Source organism: Hetaerina americana, unplaced genomic scaffold (genome assembly GCF_022747635.1).
Source record: "Hetaerina americana unplaced genomic scaffold, ioHetAmer1.1.p SCAF_5, whole genome shotgun sequence".
NCBI lineage: Eukaryota > Metazoa > Arthropoda > Insecta > Odonata > Calopterygidae > Hetaerina > Hetaerina americana.
In genome coordinates this window covers 55320868-55340020 of record NW_027287095.1, presented here as the reverse complement: position 1 = coordinate 55340020, position 19153 = coordinate 55320868, and the positions used below count along the sequence as shown (strand labels likewise).

Here is a 19153-nt window from a genome sequence, read left to right as displayed (position 1 = left end):
ACGATGTCAGTGGTTGGGTGGACGCGGTACTGTATCTGTATTTGAGGAGAACGTCACAACAGATGTATTGTACAGCCAGAATGCTTTCGTTTCCTTCTTGGATTTCATGGATAACATTTGAACGGAATAGTAAAGTTAATAGACGCATATTAAAATATAGGGGTGTGTCGGGTAAGCGTATTTTCCCAAATTAATATGGTCAGAAAAAATCGTAGCAAGGAATTACGTTCTATGTACACATTTTTTCAATAACAATATACTCAGATGAAGCGATAAGAATCCGCTTAAAGCGCCGCTATTTTTATGTTTGTGTACATGTGATAGGCAGGTTAACCGGTTTAAGGTCAACCGGTTTGTACGCAAAACACTAAAAATTGTCATGCGAAAATTGGAAAAGAGTTCCCGGATATCTTTCACGATTTGAAGTAAGATACTATCTTTCAAGTTCTCTGAATTAATGTGACATTGCTTTGTTAGCCTTCATCTTTCGCTTTCTTTTTTTGCTTCAAAAAGTTTATGTACTACTTTCAGTTTAAGTCCAAATCCTATTCAAAATGTTTCTTCTTGATTTCCTCATAGGATCAACGCGGAGAAAATTCATGGCTTTGCCAAGATTTTTCATGAGAATAGACGGTATTGCGTACATATGTCTTGAAGAGGAGGCTCCTTATTCGTTTCTTTTTCCAGTAATCCAGAGACTGTTAGCAGCACGAAATATTTTCACACGTAGGGAGGCGGTCAGTCCTCGTTACTCACGAAGATAATCAAAAAGAGGGTATGGAAACATTTTCCTGGTTTTATCATTTATTACAATATATTATCATCTTCCACAAATTGTGAGCGGATTCCACGAATTTAGAGCAGTCTTTTAGTCTGGACATACCATGGAGCGATACTGCAAATGGCTTCTCTTCGGGTCATCGATTTTCGTGGGAAGATACGTATTTACAGAGAAAATGAAAACTTGTTCAATTATTTGAAAACAGAACTAAACTGTTTGTAACTAATGTATTTCTCATAACAGATGCTATAGATCTTATGTGAGGCAATTCTTGTAGTCGTTTCACCCCTTGTATATCGTCGACAGTCGTCTTACGTTTGTGACTACGTCACTGATGACCTGAGATATTAGTCTCGTCAACATTATTACGCCGCCAAGTTTAACAAAAAATTATCACCACTGAAATAAAGAAACATTTGGAAATCCAGATCCACACATTACCTCGCCAGCCGTCGCGTCGCAAGGACGTGTGACAAGGGGTCGTAAGGACGTGTGGCAGTCAATACTTACAGAAACACATGTCACCCCGTGATTCTCTTAAAAGGCACGAGGAAGGGGGTGACCAAACATAATTAATTCAACATTGGTTTCACACATTCAAACTTTGATACTGTTAGTGACCATTCCACTGACTACAGTAAGATTACAAATAAGAAATCCCATTAAAAAGGAGGGACTAATATGCAACGCAGTCGTCAACTATCGGGTAGCATATGCCTCATTCAGGTCGGTAAGTGTACAAATGCATCTAGATCCGCGAAGCCTTAGAGATCATACGTAAAAGAATTTCTAGTCACCATCGGTCTTTGCAGCAAGTAGAGGGACCATTACAGATCGCCAGCGATCTTTTAAGTAGCAGCAGAACTTTGAATGCGAAAATAATGAGTAATAATAATTGTCAGCTCATGAATTGGGGACGAGGAAGAACGGGGGGTTTGCCTGAGAAGTGCCCCTGAATAGTGGGTAGAGAGCGTTGATTCCTTTGAAGATCGATGGCGAGGAAAGCGATAGGCGGTCGAGGTGAAGTCACTAGAAAGAAGTAGCCGCATGTGTGAATTTCTCAAGCAATTTTCTTCCCTGGAATTCTCGGTCCATTAGGTGACTCAAGCGTGCAAATAGCTTCAAAACTAACACGTATGTACTAAAATTCCCAGAAGAACTGAAATGTCTCGTGCGTGAATTTTGTCTCAAGAAGGGAGCTTTCGCTAGTCAGTCAATAAGACTTATGCTCACAAAAAAATGTAAACCATATGCGCCGTAAAATACGATAGATTAACTGTTTACTATAAATGTTACAGTGAAAAAGTAAAATCCATGGCTCGTGTATAAGTCTTGATATGATAATTTATAAAAATATCGTCGCAAGAAGCTTGCCTTCAAACTTGGCCGTGGCATGTCATAGCGTCAGCAGACCAGTTCTGCGTTCTGTCGAGTGAATTCCAGCTTATATAAAAGCGGTTAGGCCGAAGGCTTAAGTAAGCTGATTATTAAGTCGGTAGAAGGAATCAATCTTATATAGTATACGTTCATAACCTATAAAAAATTTAGACAAATATATTCAGATAATTACAAAACTAAACCAGCCCCTCGATAACTCTCTTGACCTTATCGTCAAATGCTCAGTTTTCCTTAATTACCAGCGTCCTGAGAGCCCCTGCCATAAACCCTGTGACAGTGTGCGGATAGGTAGACATAGATGAAGGAAGCGAGAGGAGACAAGGCTTTATGGTCGTTAAAAAAATGAACAAATGCGATTTGCGAAGCAGTGAGGGACAGGAAAGTAGCTTCGAGGTGGGGTGGTAAAGGGGGAGGGTTATTTAGTGTGAGGTAGAGAGGAGGTATTAAGGTTATAAGTTTTCGAGGCGGGAGGGAAGTGGAAAGGGGCGACTAAAAAGTTTGGTACCGCTTGAGTGAGTGGCCTCGTATTCATTTCCCCTCTCTTCAGCCTTATTGATGGAAGTTCCTCATGAGTGTTATGCCTCGGCTCGCGACCCAAACCCACTCCCCCACCCTTGCCACACCTATACGTCCTTCATCCCAACGCCACCCCCTTAGCCAACCGACCTATCCTTTCTCGCATCAACTACCCCATTTAACTTGTCCCCACCTCTCCCTCTCTCTGCCCCGTGTCCCCTCCCCACCAACCACCGTCCCTCTCACGAGCGCTCGCCATCTTTCTCCCAAGGGCCCTTGCCTCTCTTCCCCCACCCCCGCCTCCATCACAAGAGAGCGCAAAAGCACACAGAACCAAAGGGATAATCTCTTCGAGCAATCGCAATCATTTCCAGTAGGCATTTAAAGGCCATTGTAGTAGTAGTATTGGCCCTCGGGGTTGGTGTTTGCGTGGGAGACGGGGAAGTGTTTTACAAGGCTCTAAATGTCCCGGTACTTTGTTCTTCCTTGGCAATGGCCGAGGAGGAAGTGATGATTGCTCGGGAGATGACGGGGGAAGATAGGGGCAGCGAATGGAGATGGGCGGGAGCCGTGGAGTTGAAAGGGCTTGAGAAGAAAGTAAGATTCGAGATATCTGGAGACTTAGAACAGTTTCTCTGGAGATAAATGGAATGCGATTATCTGCGCAAATCTGGGGTGTCTCGAATTGAGACATTGATCGAATTAGTGAACACATTCCGCGCGCAATGTAAATGCTCTCATTAGTGAGTACAAGGGAAATTAATGCTGCGATTTCCACTTTTTAAGTGAGATGTCTGAATTCTTTACTGAATTGAATCAAATACTGCCTGTTTAAGAGGATGCTCTATGAAATAAGAAATGTCTATGCGCTGGTGCCACGAGTGAATAGCAATAAGGTTACGACAATTAAGCCAAAATTATTAGCATATGTCAGTCAAAGAAGGAGAAATGAACCATATTACTTATTAAGCAATATTTGATGTTATCTCATTTCCTAGTTTTAGCCTTCTTTAATACTGAAATCATCCGTTACTAGAAATACTCAAATAGAAATGATGGCCATTCATAGTTTTCAGTACTTTAAAATATATCGTGAGCCACATTAAGTTCTCGGCAAAGCCTTGCAATCTATTTTTAATAAATATTAACGCCGAAGAAAACTTTCTTTTGCAAATGAGTATGGCGTTTACTGTTCTATCTACATCTACATAATACCCCGCAAGCCGACGCAAGGGCGTGTGGCGGGGGGTGTTAGGACACCAACCGTAACCGTTCGGGGTGGCCTTCGTTTTTTGCAATCTTGCAATTTGCGATTGCAATCATAATTCTCCTCTTTACACCTCCTATTAAATTTTCTTTAACATTTTTTTTAATCACCAGCGAGCATTTATTTATTCAATTTAAACCTTCTTCTCGCATTGGTTTGTATTACATATCTTTTGATATTTAATTAGGTAATGAGACCACATAGTTCATCTCTTTTTTCATTTGATGCTTTTCGATGCCTTATTTGTTTATAAAATACAGTGCCTTTTTAAATAAGCTCCTATACATCATTCACAAATGAATCATATTAATCAGTTTAATATTCCTGACTATACTGAAATTTTGGCTCGAAATTCTTAATAATAACTATGTAATTTTCAGAGTGTATTCGTTTTAAAGCGCTCATTCAATTATCGTCATCATTTAGTGATTGTTTGACGTAAATAAATTTGCTCGCTTTGAATGGCTCAATGGAAAACTTTGACCCGAAGTATATTTTGATCAGGTATTTCAGATATTAACAACAATAATTTAGCATATTTCATTGGCTATTAAAATTAATATTTTGCGTTTTATGTCGCATAAAAATTTTTATCAGGAACTCTATTTATGTTTAAATTTTACTGAAATTGTGGGTAGTCGTGCATTTTATGGGTATTCCATCGTTAATTTTACTTGCTTCTGTTTTGTTGATAATTGTATCATGGACCTCTATGCTTGTTCGACTGAATTTTTTATTCTACTTTAACAGCAGCGTTTATGGATTTGCAATTTCCCAATTTGCAATTGGATAAATTAACATAAAAAAGGCTAAAAAATAATTTTAGAAACCCTGATAACCACAAAATTATCGGCTTTTAATTGAACTCACCAAAATATGGTGATAAAGTTTGTTTGATATTGCACCATTGCATGGGAAAGAAATGATTTAACCCCGTGGGCAAGTGTCTGGCTCAGATGGACCTTATATTTACGACTGTAAAATTCACAAATGTAACCAAATCAAATAAAATGTTTAATCGATAATGACTCATATATTCCTTAATTATGCAAGATAATGCGGCAGATGAATTTGATAAGACAATTTTGTTTGCGATAATTCTATCGTGAGAAAGCTCATGGGCGTTTCGTAGCGATAGGAGTAGATCGCCACCAGCACATGGGAGTGGATAGGGGCGTGGTCATCCAATATTGACGGATTAGGTGAAAAGAGGGAGTAGTACGAATGTGACTTGGATAGTTGCTAAATTTTCATCTCACGTTGCTCCAAGGTTCCATTTCTTCCAGAACTCAAACAACTTGTCCCAAAAGTGCATTTTTATATTCCTGAAAGGTCACTTCTTTGTTTTCACAAGAAGAAATACGTGCATGAATCGTTTATTTTTATTACGCCCTTAACAAACAAAGGAAACGATGATTAATAAAAGATTTTTCAAATCTATTTTTCACTTACCAAACCGTATTTTTACTGTCGTCTATTGTGTTACGCCATGAAACAATATGCAAATACAATGTACAATAAATGAACAGATAATAAAACAAGACATGGTTTTTTGGATTGAATGACATCTGTTGAAAATTCCTCATAAGAAAAATATCCGCCTGTGGCTGAAATTTCAACATTCGTATCTGTTTTTTGTTCCCTAAAATTTTCTCTTCCTAAGGTGCCAGGCCCTTCCCTAGGTGGAACTCTTACGTGGTGAAACAGGGAAAAAAAGAAACTGCAAGTAAAGTTCCATAGAATGAAGTAAATTACTTTGCGACCGGATTAGATAGAGAGTTTCTTCTTCTCGCCAGAAGATGATACTTTGTATTAACTCCGGTCGCAAATGAAGTTTTTTAATGGATTACAAATTTTATATTTTCCTGCAGCAACCTGAAATTTCATTCCGTACCACTCTTAAGTATGTTCCCTTTTTACGGTATTTTTCCGCATTTCATTTAGTACTTGAATCTCCTTTACGTTTTTCAAAAATCTTATTTCTGGTAATTTTCCCTTCGTAAGTAATTCGCTGTTGCCCTTGGATCCGATAGACTAAATTGGAAGAGCTAATTGGTGGGCTAAGTTACCCGAAAACTCAATGAAGTCCTTGCCGAAGACGTTATACAAGCTCTAAGCAAAGTATGTTGGTACTTACATCTACATAATGCCCCAAAAGCCACCGTAATAGCGTGTGGTGGAGGTTTTTTTTAGGACACAACCCACAAAACAAAGTGAAACCACGTACAAATCTAACAAAAGCATGCCAATTCATACTTAAAGAGACGTGTATATTCATGAAAAACCCACTTTAATTTTTAGAAATACAAGACATACTATCAACTAACTTAGACATGCAAATACACCTGCAAATGTACTTGATATTGACGCAGCGTTCAATTTTGCCCTCGCTTGTAATTAGTATGTCTTTACTATTTCTATAATGCCTTCGATTTCTTATTTTTAGGATTCCTGATTATTCGAGGAAAAAACGAATATTTGTATCTATCGGTACTGGAGTCTACCTCCCTTATCTTACCTTTGTGGTCTAACCTACCCTAATAATGTGGGGTCATAATAGCTCCCTTTTTGTCATAGTTAAACTCGTGTGTTTTGAACCTATCTAAAAGTCTAAGTCTCCCTTGTTCTCTTCGTACCTCAAGCGGCTTCCAGTCCTCTAAAAGTCCTCTAAATTCCTCTAAAAGATCTGTCACACTCGTCTTCTTATCGTAATTATTTTTGACAAATCTGGCGGTTCTTAGTTCCATTCTCTGAGTTGAAAAATAGCTTCGGGTCCGTGAAAATATAAACTGGCGATAGCTTTTAAATTACAGAAAAAATGCGATAGGAAATAATCATACAAATAAAGAGTATTAAAAGCGCTTGTCTGATAGCTCATCAAGTGCATAAGTGTTTTATATAAATAATCTGTAGTGATCCACTGAGTAAAATTACCACATCGACATAGTGTTTGCATTATTGCTATTGATCCAAGTTCGCGAATTATTCGGCAAGACATTGATGTGGCACCGAATTAAGGATTTAGATCACATCGAAAGATACTGAGGGGATATACTAACTTAGTTACGGTGCTTTTTCATACGGCTCAACTGCGGGAAGTATCATAATTATTGACGTCACTAAAGGGATATTTTTATTTGCATCTCCAATCGTTGAACTTTTTATTATTTTGTTTACACTTATTTAAATATCTAGTGAAGTTAAATAATTCAAGAAATAAATTCCCATCTTAAATTGTATTGTCGGGCGTGGCAATCATTTTTTCGCCTCTTACTCATTGCTGTTGATTTCGAATACGATTTTCCGAGATCAAAACCCAATTATTGGGGAAAACATTATCTCGCACAAACAGGATCGCATGACTAACTCCGCCTATCTTTTACCGCATTTTTATCTAAAAGGAGCTCAAACATTTACGACGCGAATATTATTGCAAACAATTGATGCGTAGCATCTTATTTGCAATATAAATATATCAGTAACGACGCCATCATTGATTTTTTTTCAAAATCATTCGATTTTGTCTCAGTTGGTAAATATTTTAAATGAAGGCCAATCGGTCTATCAACAAAAATATTTCGTTTATTTCCCACCCTCGGTCGATCCTTGAGATACATCCAAATTAATGGGCTGCCGTCGAAATGCGGCAACGCGGAAGTGAGATCGCGGCATGGGAATGGGGTTTCCGTACTTTCTGGCTGAGGGGAAGGGGGGAAGCGAGGGAGAAGGGGGTTGCTGTGGCGGTGCGGGGGATCGTGTGGTGTGTTTGTCGTATGGGTGCAGGCAGACCCGGGGAGTAGGGCCCTTCGACCATCAACCCCTCACCTTTTTGGACTGCGTGGAGGAGTGTGTCGAGGGCCAGCAAAGGGAATCGCTTTGGTTTGATCGCCATGGTTTCCATTCCGCCTCCCCTCCCACCACCTCCCTCATCGGCCATCCCCGTCCGTCCATCGCCGAGAAAAGCGAAGAAATTTATGTGACAGTCCCGCCTGTTGGTGACACTAAAGGGGGAGATTTCAAAGCGGACGGTTAATAGTCTCGTGTGCGGTCATCGTCCGGATATATATCTCTCTCTCCCCCCCCCCCAACACACTTCCCCATCCCCTCTCCCTTTCTCCTCTCGTGTATAATAGTCGTATGGAGATGAAAGTGGAGTCCCGCGGTGACCGAGTCGGCAGTGGTCCCTGATGGTGGCGGCGGGGTGGTGACGAGAGTAGGATTGGTGGTTGGAGAGAGAGAGAGAGAGAGGAGGGAAGGGTCGGAGGGTGCGTGCTGGTCCCCGAAGATGTGACCAGAGGGAGAGGTAGGAAGTAGGGGGTTGGAGATGAAGGGAAGGGTCATTCGGTGACCGTTTGAGGGAATGGAAGGGTGGTTGGCGGGGATAGTGGTCCAAAGAAGGTCTTTGGAAAGGTTTAGGACGCAGCCGCATTCAGGATTTATGGGTCGGGGGGACTTCTCTCTCAGATCCTCTTCCACCTACCTAACCTGCGCCCTTGTGGAGATGAAGAGGAGGAATTAAAGGTAGCTGCCCTCTCCCCAAGGAAAAGCATTATTCACTATCGTTGCTGAGGCTTCTGCCGTACCGTACCATCGTTGTTTTGAAGATATAACTCGTGAGAAAGGCGTAGATTAAGATGGTTGGACCAATTTATGGAGAGGGCATTAATATCATTTATCAATGGGTTCTAGAAATATTTTGAATGTGGTGGTAGATTAAAACTTGGGGAAGGCCTAAAATGTCCAACCACATCTTACAGTGTTAATGTAGAGGGGAATATGCCACTTAAAAGTACAGTTGTCCCTGCACATCTGCTACAGATATTTATTGGTAGCAAGAAGATATAAGCATTCTTCATTACTACAGTTAATTAAGCTGTGATAATGTTCGTTCATTATTTACACGTTGTATTTTACGGTACAAGCTACTAGAAATTTCATGATTACCAGCTCAAAGTAAAAATAATATCGCGATATGACTCTCGTATGCGTGATAATCGAAAATAATTTTTATTATTTTTGAAAATATAGTTTTGGCAAATGAAAATCACTTCTGTGTTCTACCTTTATGATATTTTAATGCCATCTGGGATTCATCTCACCTGAATCGGTTTTATAGTGGAGAAAAACCCCACTTCTACGGACAGATATGAGAGAAAAAACTTGGAATAGGAATTCCTATCGCTCTTAAATAATGTAGACTTAATAATAGTAGTGCTAGCATAAGAACTTGAAAACGCGAAATAGATCTGGTATTTAGAAGACGTGTGAGCCAATATATTGGATTATATATATATTGAAGATAATAACCCATTATTATCATTAATCAAAATCACTTTGTACGAAACGCATACGTCAATTTTATTAGTCGATCGAATCACACTGACCGAATGACGACTGGAAATAAGTTGGTAAGCTGCATATTACAAAGCTTATGTATTCATAAATTTCAATTCATAAAAACTCGTATCCGGTTATGTTTCCTTATTGATAATGAAATGTAAGCTGAAATTTGTACGCAAGTGGAGGATTAAGTTAACAACTCACGTATAATTACATAGTATGCTCATGTCAACTTTAAAAGAAGTTAACTAATTGATGAGCACCTATGGTAAATAAAGATATGCAAAACTAAAGAGACCTTCAATGTTATATTTCCCCTGCCGTTATGTTTATAAATAAATAAAATAACACTGTTATGAAAATCTCACGGACGTGAAAAATAATGTGTATGAAGTTAGCACTGGTGGACAAAGACAAAAACACAGAAACTCACTAGGTTTCGAATTTTCGGTGATCCACGCCACCTTTCACCTTTCTCAAGGAAGAGGAGCAACGGGAGGGTAGAACACACACACACATATATAATTATATACATACATACACACATATATGTGTGTGTGTGTTATGTCCTCTTGCTTCTCTTCCATATTACATATACATACATACATATATATATATATATATATATATAATGTATAACACTTAGCACTAGTGGACACAGAGTTCTGTCCCTCTCCTCCTTGATAAAGGTGGCAACGACCACCGAAAATTCGAAAAATAGTGAGTCTCTTTTTTTTTTTTTTTGTGTTTCTGTGTTTTTGTCTGTGTCCACTAGTGCTAAGTGTTATACATTATTATTCACGTCCGTGAGTCTTTCAAAAAGTGTTATATATATATATATTTTTTTTAAGATATAAGGAAAAGGGATAGGAATACACATAAAGGACGAACACGGGAGAGGTGGGGAAGGCGGAATCAAGCAGATCACGAATGTAAAAATATTTCCTAGACCGGGATAATATATATATATATATATATATATATATATATATATATATATATATATATATATATATATATATATAAATATATGTATTTATATACACATATCCATTTTCACCCAAAAATATAGACTTACAGGCTATCACGGTTCCGCGTCCAAGAGACCATATTCGTCGTAGTTTTCGTGGTTACGTATAGAACGAAACCCCAGCAACACCACCGGAATATATGTTCGACCCTCACTCAGGTCTCGACTTGGAATTTGCAAACTAACCCTATAATTGGAACACAAGGGGGTAATTATGGAAAAAGGCAGAGCAGAGCTGCTGCTAGCGACATTAGAACGAAAAAGAAATGATGACGACCAGTTTCACCCTTAATGCTCACAAGAAGTTAGTAGTAAAACGATTCGACGTGCACAATGTCTACCCGCGCTCGATATACGTCGGGGGGAGAGTGAGATACGGATGCCAATTTTAATCGCTCGGATGATTAAATCACGTCACCATTCATCCTTCTCCATTGGAGCTTCTGATAACGGTATCAGAACGTCGGGTATTGTCATCCGGAGACGTAACCCCGCCGATGTTATCAAGGGGACATCACGACGTTGGCGGAAGATTAGCCTTCGATGACCGACCTATCCTCTTTGTCTCCACCGATCATAATATTTCGTCGCGGTCCTCGAGCAATGACGGGAGCGAGATAGGAATGAAAGGAAGACGAGGGAGACGCTCCGAGATAATCCTAGGAGGCCAAGCCGCGGAATGGCCTATCCAGTAAATGGGTGGTGGGGGCAGGGTGATGGAGGATTTACGGAGATGCTAATGCGTTTCAATTTGCCCCATCCGAGATGTGCGCTTTTCACGTCTTCGGGGATGATTGCCTCCGATCGCTCGCGCTGACTGGTTGACTCAACTGCCGCATAATCTTTTTGTTGCCAGGTTGAGGGTCTCCGTAATGGGCGCGAAAAATATAAGACACGTCAGTAGCGGCGGTGTCCTCGATTCGCAGAGGCTCCGAGGGTACCGAAACTCTCCCATTCGTCAACCTTTCGTCGCGGATTCGTGGCAACGAGCTTGGATTTCTCCCGATTCGCCCACGGAGGAATAGCTTTGGGGTGTGACCCCATTTATTTCTCTGGTGAGATCGTGGTCCCCGCCTCATGCGAACGAGGTTCTGGATAACCATTGGTTCCATTCTATCTACGAATCTCGATCCCCTCTCATTCCTACTGACTTAAGTAGGTATTAATAAATTCGCACACAATCTATCCAAATCCGTATCGATTATTTTAACATCGTGGTTCCACCTGAGCCTCATCATTTTTGATTGCTGGATGCATTTTACTCTCCCAAATTATGTACTGAGTAAGATTTAGATGCATTCTCTCGACGATGACATACCGCAACCCACAGATATTGTTCAATATGAACTCTAAATTTTCTTAATTTGAGAATTTTTTTCAATGCTTCGAGAAAAACTTAATACTGGCACCTTGATGTAAATTCTTTTTTGCTTATTAAAGAAAAAGAGATGTAAGAAAGGTCAAATAATTCCGCTAATTCCAAAAATTCCTAGACGGAGGAAATCATGGATACTGTCGCTGAAATATTAGCCGCATAATTAAGTTTTTCGAGTACATTATTATATATTATATCACGTTTGGACGAATTGCCTGTATTATCTCAAGGTAGACGGCACACATTTTTCACTGACAGTTCCTGTTTACTAGAAAGGAACTGGTCAGTATTATACTAATCACTATATTCATCTTAATGTATAATTGCTTAATTAAAACTTTCTCCGATAGTCCCCAAATGAATGCTAAATATTATAAATTATACCAGTTAATATTAAATCACTTATCTCATTAATTTTCATATTAAATCTACCTGAAAGACTTGTAAGGAAGCCAAATTTGTATGAAGTGAAGTCATTAAATGTTACTGTAATAGAGCTTTTTATAAACATCTTCCTCTAAAATTCCTCATAAAAGTCTGTAAAGAGTCATAAGTTTTAAGAATCTCTAGTTATTTACTCTTAACTGGTTATTTAATTCACCCCTGTGCTTTTCAAGTAATTTGAATTATTCATATGTCTTTTTAACCCAGAATTTTATTGCAGTTCATTTCAAGAACTTAATTCAAATCTCCATTCTTTAGGTCAGTCGAAAATCTTTCCTAACTCGCGTAAAAGTAATTTGCCATTGGTACGCATTTGTTATTTCCGTACGAATTATATTTACATCTACATGATAATAACTAATTATAGTACCCTGCAAAATGCCATGAGGACGTGTAGCGGGGAGGGAGGGGGATCTTAGGGTACCGACCATTCATGCATAATTATTCTCTTACATATAAATGTGAATTTATGTATGTTTGAACATACGCATTTCTTCACGCATAAACTCACACACTCCTACCTACCTTGTGACGAGTGCACCATTCATGATTGTTGCTTCAAAGGTTATTCTTTGATTAAAAATTAGGGATAGTTTGATTGGTTTCGTTATGACGGTGTAACTAGCGGGGTGAATGCGAGTGTGTGAATCTGCCAGCGGTGTAGTCACTACTGAGTCGCGGATTACATGTTAGGAAAGTGTAATACCGGTGAACCATCGTCATGATTCCTTTTTCCGCTACTTAACAAACATGTTAATTAGTCTGTTATTTTGGAAGATTTCGCACGTGAACATGCATACTCATATGTGTCCTCCTCCTCTCTCATAATCTCAGGCCCGCAGGCGTACGGAGTTGCACGCCGTGCTGCTGAGGGCCGTGTGCGGGGGCGGGGTTGAGGGGCGGCCACCATGAAGATCATAGACGACCTGATCGGCGCGGACACCAAGTTCGGAGCCTTGCTGCAGACATGCCGCGAGTCACGACGCCTCGTCCTGTTCATCGTGGCTATAGCACTGCTTCTGGACAACATGCTTCTCACGTCTGTCGGTGAGTCACCAAAGGGGGGGTTCTGCTGAGACAAGGCGGAAGGGTGGGTGACCACCCTTTGAACCGAATTTCATTAATATTCCACTTTCACAACAGGGCTGAGGCATGGAATATCTGAGTAAATATATCGAATTATCAACTACGAAGATGAATCTTAATTTCTTTCTGCAATAAGGGGAAAAGTATAAGTACGATAAAGTCCTGGAAGTAAATAGGGTCAACGCCTTGTAACTATTCTATTAACGGCGTTCTATTTTTATAAACAACTATTACGTCGGTGTTAAAGACGATAGTCATTATAAAACTGGCCGTTATTATTATTATCATATATAATACGTTAGCCCACAGTACTGGTTATCAGGATTTTATGATCCCTAATTTTCCGATTGTAAATTTGCAATGGCCTTAATGATATGTTCTTTTTTTATTATTACTGGGGAATATTGTTGTTTCTTGGTTCCATGCCAATATTTTAATGGTCTCTGTTTAAATCTCTCGTGGTTAGCAGGTTTTTATTCGTCAATTTATAAATATTTATTTTATTTGTTACTTCGTGGTCATCTTATGGAGGAACTACAAATGTACATTAGTACCTCATTCGTTCAATAGTTTGACCGTTAAAATATGGAACATTCCGTAAGATACAGTTAAAAAAGCCGCTCAGTTTTCTCCTCATTCCACTCCTATCTCCATATGCCTTTCTAGCTTTGGGGTTCCATTCATTACTGATTCTATTGAGCAACGTCAATCATTTTTAAGTGTTCAATGGTATGATCGAATGGCTTTGCAGATCATAGTGAGTTCCACATATCTGCTTGATTGCCTCGGTATTCTCTCATATCTTGCTATACCTAATTAGTGCCCATTTTTTTCCAATTTAGGTAACACTTAAATTACAAACCGAAAACTTAGTCGCTTTATTATAATTCATCATTTAGGCATCGGTAGTTTATTCATCGGCATAAATACTTTGCGATTCACCAAAAAGGTGTGTAGCAGGGGGTGCAAGCACCAGGTGGACAGGGTCAGTGATTAGGTAGGATATGGAAGAGGAAGGATAACTTAGTTCAAAACATGGATGAAGTATGGATAAAGTTTTAAGGTTTAGTCTTGGTGAAGATATAGTTCATTATTTATTAAATTATGGTTCTCCTGAAAGTAAGGGCTATTACTTACAAATAGGCGAGATGACAGTAATTGCTTATAATCTTGTCCACCCGCATTACCTGTTGCTGTGAAATGTTAAATCGTGTGATGCAATTACTATACAATAAACTATAAAGGTTGTACTCACTCGAATTTTACAAAAAAATTCTAAAATATATTTTATATTAGTTTATATCAGAATTTAATATGATCAATTTTTATAAATTAAGTTTTGGCTCAAATTATTTCAGTGCTAATTATTATTGTTCAGACCTTCGTTTAAAATATATTTATACTCTAAGAAACTTGAGCTCCACGACCTCGTAAAAAAAAACCAATTGAAGGAAATGAAAACTCTTATAGCCGTAATAAATCATTAATTTATTACAGCTATAATAGTTTTCCGCTAATTTGTTATGTGTTTATACTGATGAAAGATACGTGTGTAAGACAATAAACATTTTCATAATAAAACTTACTGTTAGGTTAGAGTTTGAATGGGAAAAAATGTTTCGACTACCACAGAGGTTTTACCATAGCCTATAACACGAATTTGAGAAATTTCATTCATAAAATAAAATAATGTCATAACCTGTAAAAATATGATACCAGTATACTATATGTTGATATAAGCAACTATTGAGGTATTTTCACGGCGTATTTTTAGAATGTCCCCAAAGTGAAAAATGAAATTGAGTGTTGGTGGTGACATCTTCAACTTTTACCCTTTAATTTTAATTGTAGATATATAAAATTTCCGTTTTCATTTATAATGCAATCTTAGAATTGAAATGACCGCAGCGCTGCCCTTTGTTCTCCAAAACTTCGGCGAGTTTCCGCTACCCTGACGAAGCGTCGTAGATGTCACATTCCACATGAAACAGAATGAGACTCTGTGCTCCGAACCCTTTTGGTCCCTTAGATGCGGGCAAAGGACATCTACAGACATCCTATTTCCATAAAGCCCAGGTATAATCAGTAAGCTAGGCGAGGGCTATTTTACGTGCCAAGATTTACAGGACGGCGTCCTTGTATTAAACGCTCGGTCACACCTCGACCTTTTTTATTTACACAATTTTGGTTATGTATTTATATATATATATATATATATATATATATACATAAATACATAACCAAAATTGTATATATATATATATATATATATATATATATAAACATACATATACATATATATACGTATATATACACACATCTACACATATAAATCGGGACGTGGTAGTCAAGAGGTAGAGCATTGTAACACTGGCGAGAGTACTTGGGTTCGAGTCCCAGGCACAGGGAAAGGGTCTATTGTGGTGTGTTTAGGGTTAGTATAAATACATACATAGAAAATCCCAGGTTACTCAGAAAGGTATCAGTTAGATTGCATTATGGCAAGGCACAGATTTTGGAATAGTGAGATCAATTCGCACAGCTTACCGGAGCGGATGCGGACTCTGATCACAATTTAGTTGTTATAAAGCGTCCGTCCCAAAAAGATAAGGCAGGGGTGGCGGGTTAGGAAATGAAATGTAGAAGCATTAAACGGATTGACAGGGAATGAGTACCAGCAGGCTGTAAATAAATCATGGAGGATGGTAAAAAGCAGAGTAATATCGAGGAAAAATGGAATACATCCAAAAAGAGATATCGAAAGCAGCAAAAGAAACTATAGGAACCGTTGATGGGAAAGGACAAGTAAACCATGGATCACGGATGAGATGATTAGAAAGATAGATGAGACAAGAAAATGGAAGAATGTAAACCCAGAGCTAGGCAGAAGGAAGTACTAAGAGTTAAATAATAAAATGAGATTGGCAACAAATAAAGCAAAAGAAGCCTGATGGAAGACGCAGTGCGAGATATGGAAGGTTTGCAGAGGAAGGGTGAAATTGGTGCACTATACAGGAATTTTAAATTACTATCGGGAAGTAAGAGGGGAAGATCTGTACTAACAGTTAGAGATAAGTCGGGAAAGATAATAGTTGACACACACAAAATCCAAGAGAGATGGAAGGAATATATATAGAAGAACTGTATGGTAAAGAACTCAGGCCAACGAGGTTAGACATAGAAAGAGAACATGACGCAGATGAAGATAGCTTAGGTCCAGGCATCCTCGACGATAAGATAGAAAGAGCAAAAAGGGAGGTGAAATTAATTAAGGCCAAGGGGGTGGACAACATTCTTGGGGAACTACTAAATGGTTTAGGAAAATGTGGTAGGAAGAGAATATATGGACTGATTCGTAACATCTATGAGGAAAGAATCTGGCCGGAAGACTGTGAGATCAGTGTTACTTCCTATTCCGAAAAAAGGAAAGGCTACATCATGGGAGAACTACAGAACAATAAGTATGATATCCCACGCAGCTAAAGTTGTTCTTAGGATCATAAACAAAAGGATAGAGAGTAGGGCAAATGATTACTTAGGGGATGACCAGTTTGGGTTTACGAAGGGGAGAGGTACTCGTGATGTCATTGCAGTAATGAGATTAATAATCGAAAGGAATATAGAATACAACCAGGAGGTATTTGCGTGTTTCGTAGATTTCGAAAAAGCGTTTGATAGAGTGAACTGGGAAAAACTAACGAGTGTATTGCAGAAAATAGGAATAGATTGGAGGGACAGGAGGCTAATCCGCAACCTGTACATGTCTCAGACTGCTCAGGTACGAGTGGGAAACGGGGAGTCCGGATGGGCTGTGTTAGGAAGAGGTGTAAGTAAGGGTTTCCCGTTATCACAGGTGCTGTTCAACGTATATGTGGAGCAAATGATTAAAGAGGCATGGAATGTACTGGAGGTTGTAATGAAAGTGAGCGGGGAATTCGTAAAATCAGTTAGGTTCGCTGATGATCAAGCTCTAGTTTGACAGTCACTCCAGGGGTTGCAAGCCTCACCGAGTGAATTGGGAATATAGTACGATAAATATGGGATGATAATCAATGTATCAATATAAATAAAAAATATATGCGATTTTCCAGAAAGAGAAAGTATAAACTTAACATTAAAATAATAGGGCAAAAACTAGAGCGGGTTTTTTGGACCAACACGGTCAAAGTAGAAGGGACGTAAGGAGAAGAATTTTTCTAGGCAAAGAGGCATTCACAAAGAGGAGGAAGTTGATGACGTTGAGTAAGGACATTAAGAAGAGACTCGTGAAAACTTTGATATGGAGCGTAGCTATGTACGGCACGGAAACGTGGTCATTAAAGCAGGAGGATAGACGTAGATTGGAGGCTTTTGAAATGTGCGTGTGGTTAAGAATGGAGAAGGTGAAATGGAACGAAAGTAAAACCAATGAGGAAGTTCTAGTTATGGTGAGTGAGGAGAGGAGTTTGTTGGGAGAAATCATATGGAGGCAGGAAAAATTGATGAAGGGTGTATTGATCGGCAGTGCAATGTTGAAGACTGTAATAGAGGGGACAATATTAGCCAAACGAGGAAAGGGGAGGAAAAGGATTGGGATGTTGGATGGGATGAATGAAGGAAGGAAATTCACAGAAATGAAGAGGGACTTGTTGTAGAGTTGGTTGCTGGATTCTGTTTTGTTAGGAGTCACAAGATATTTAATTGGTAGTGTTTTCCATCCAAAACCCACCTTAACCGGGAGATTACTTAATGATATATATATAATATATGTATATATATATATATATATATATATATATATATATATATATATATATATATATTTATGTATACATGTATATGTATAGTTATACTGAAACTTAATAATATTTTCAATTTCTTAAATATCTTTCCATGGTAGTCCTTTGTTCACTGAGTGACATATTTTTTAATATTTACAGCACTCTGATGTCTTAAGTTTTGATATCATTTTCCATAGCGGTGAACCTTTGTACTAAATATATTCCAGATATGAGTGATGCGACCGCAATAAAGTGGCTATAGTTTTATGAGAGCTGTTGGACTTGTGAGGTGAATTGTACGATGAGAGACAAAGGCTAAATTGTGCTTGGTATAATAGGAACATAAATATGAGTGGAAGCATGAGGGGAAACCTGAAGTCGACAGTATCAACGATTAGAACCAAGGAGTGTAGCACTCATGGTAAGAATTTGTTGTTAAATCTATGCATAAAAAGGGTTCGGAACAGCAACGGAAAATTGCCCATCGCCTGGAACCCATTTCTCAAAGCTTCATGTCACTTTTAAAGCCCTTATAATATACATTTACAGAACTATCTCCTGGTGATAAACGGGTGCTGCCCCGGTATTCAACGGCCTTGCCTTACTTTTCTACATCATATAACATGCAAATTTTATTGTTTTATAATAAATGTAAATTGTTTTGGAGGACTTGTTAATCGGTTGGTATCTTTCAGAAACTGGTCTTTGCAATCAATCTTGGTTCCTTATGTGAAGACTCCAAAGTGCCAAATATCCCAATAAAACCGAATGATTCGTTCCTGTTTATGGCTACTGCTACCAAATGTCTCCACCATATTTGCGGGTGGTAGGATGACCACTGCTAGAGGTAATAGATAAATACGTCTGCTTATTAGCAATAATAGATGGATAGTAATGAGTCAGCTCGCATGGGTAAGATGACCTAAAAATATTACCAAATACTGCGGAGATGCTCTGATTTGACAGATGGCTCCCGTCAACCAATCGGCCAAACAATAATTCCGAGAAAGATGCCTTTCTCTTTTCTATTGATTGAATAATAGGCAAGATTACGGCAAGAATTTAATAGGGACCATTGTGCAAATATCCCAGCAAGGATTCGCATACGCAGACGATATAGCACTAATTGCACGAAATGTAAATGACCTAAAAGAAA

The 19153-nt window shown here is 38.7% G+C and overlaps 1 protein-coding gene across 3 annotated transcripts in view; it reads left to right on the top strand.

The window, feature by feature from the left end:
* The window catches only part of Vmat (Vesicular monoamine transporter), a 218034-nt gene that overhangs the window by 121200 nt on the left and 77681 nt on the right, over positions 1-19153 (top strand). For all 3 annotated transcript variants that reach the window (XM_071591764.1, XM_071591765.1, XM_071591766.1), the window contains one exon: positions 12986-13198. In XM_071591764.1, the coding sequence (XP_071447865.1) occupies positions 13060-13198 (139 nt within the window). In that variant the 5' untranslated portion in view covers positions 12986-13059. The remainder of the gene's footprint in view (positions 1-12985; positions 13199-19153) is intronic.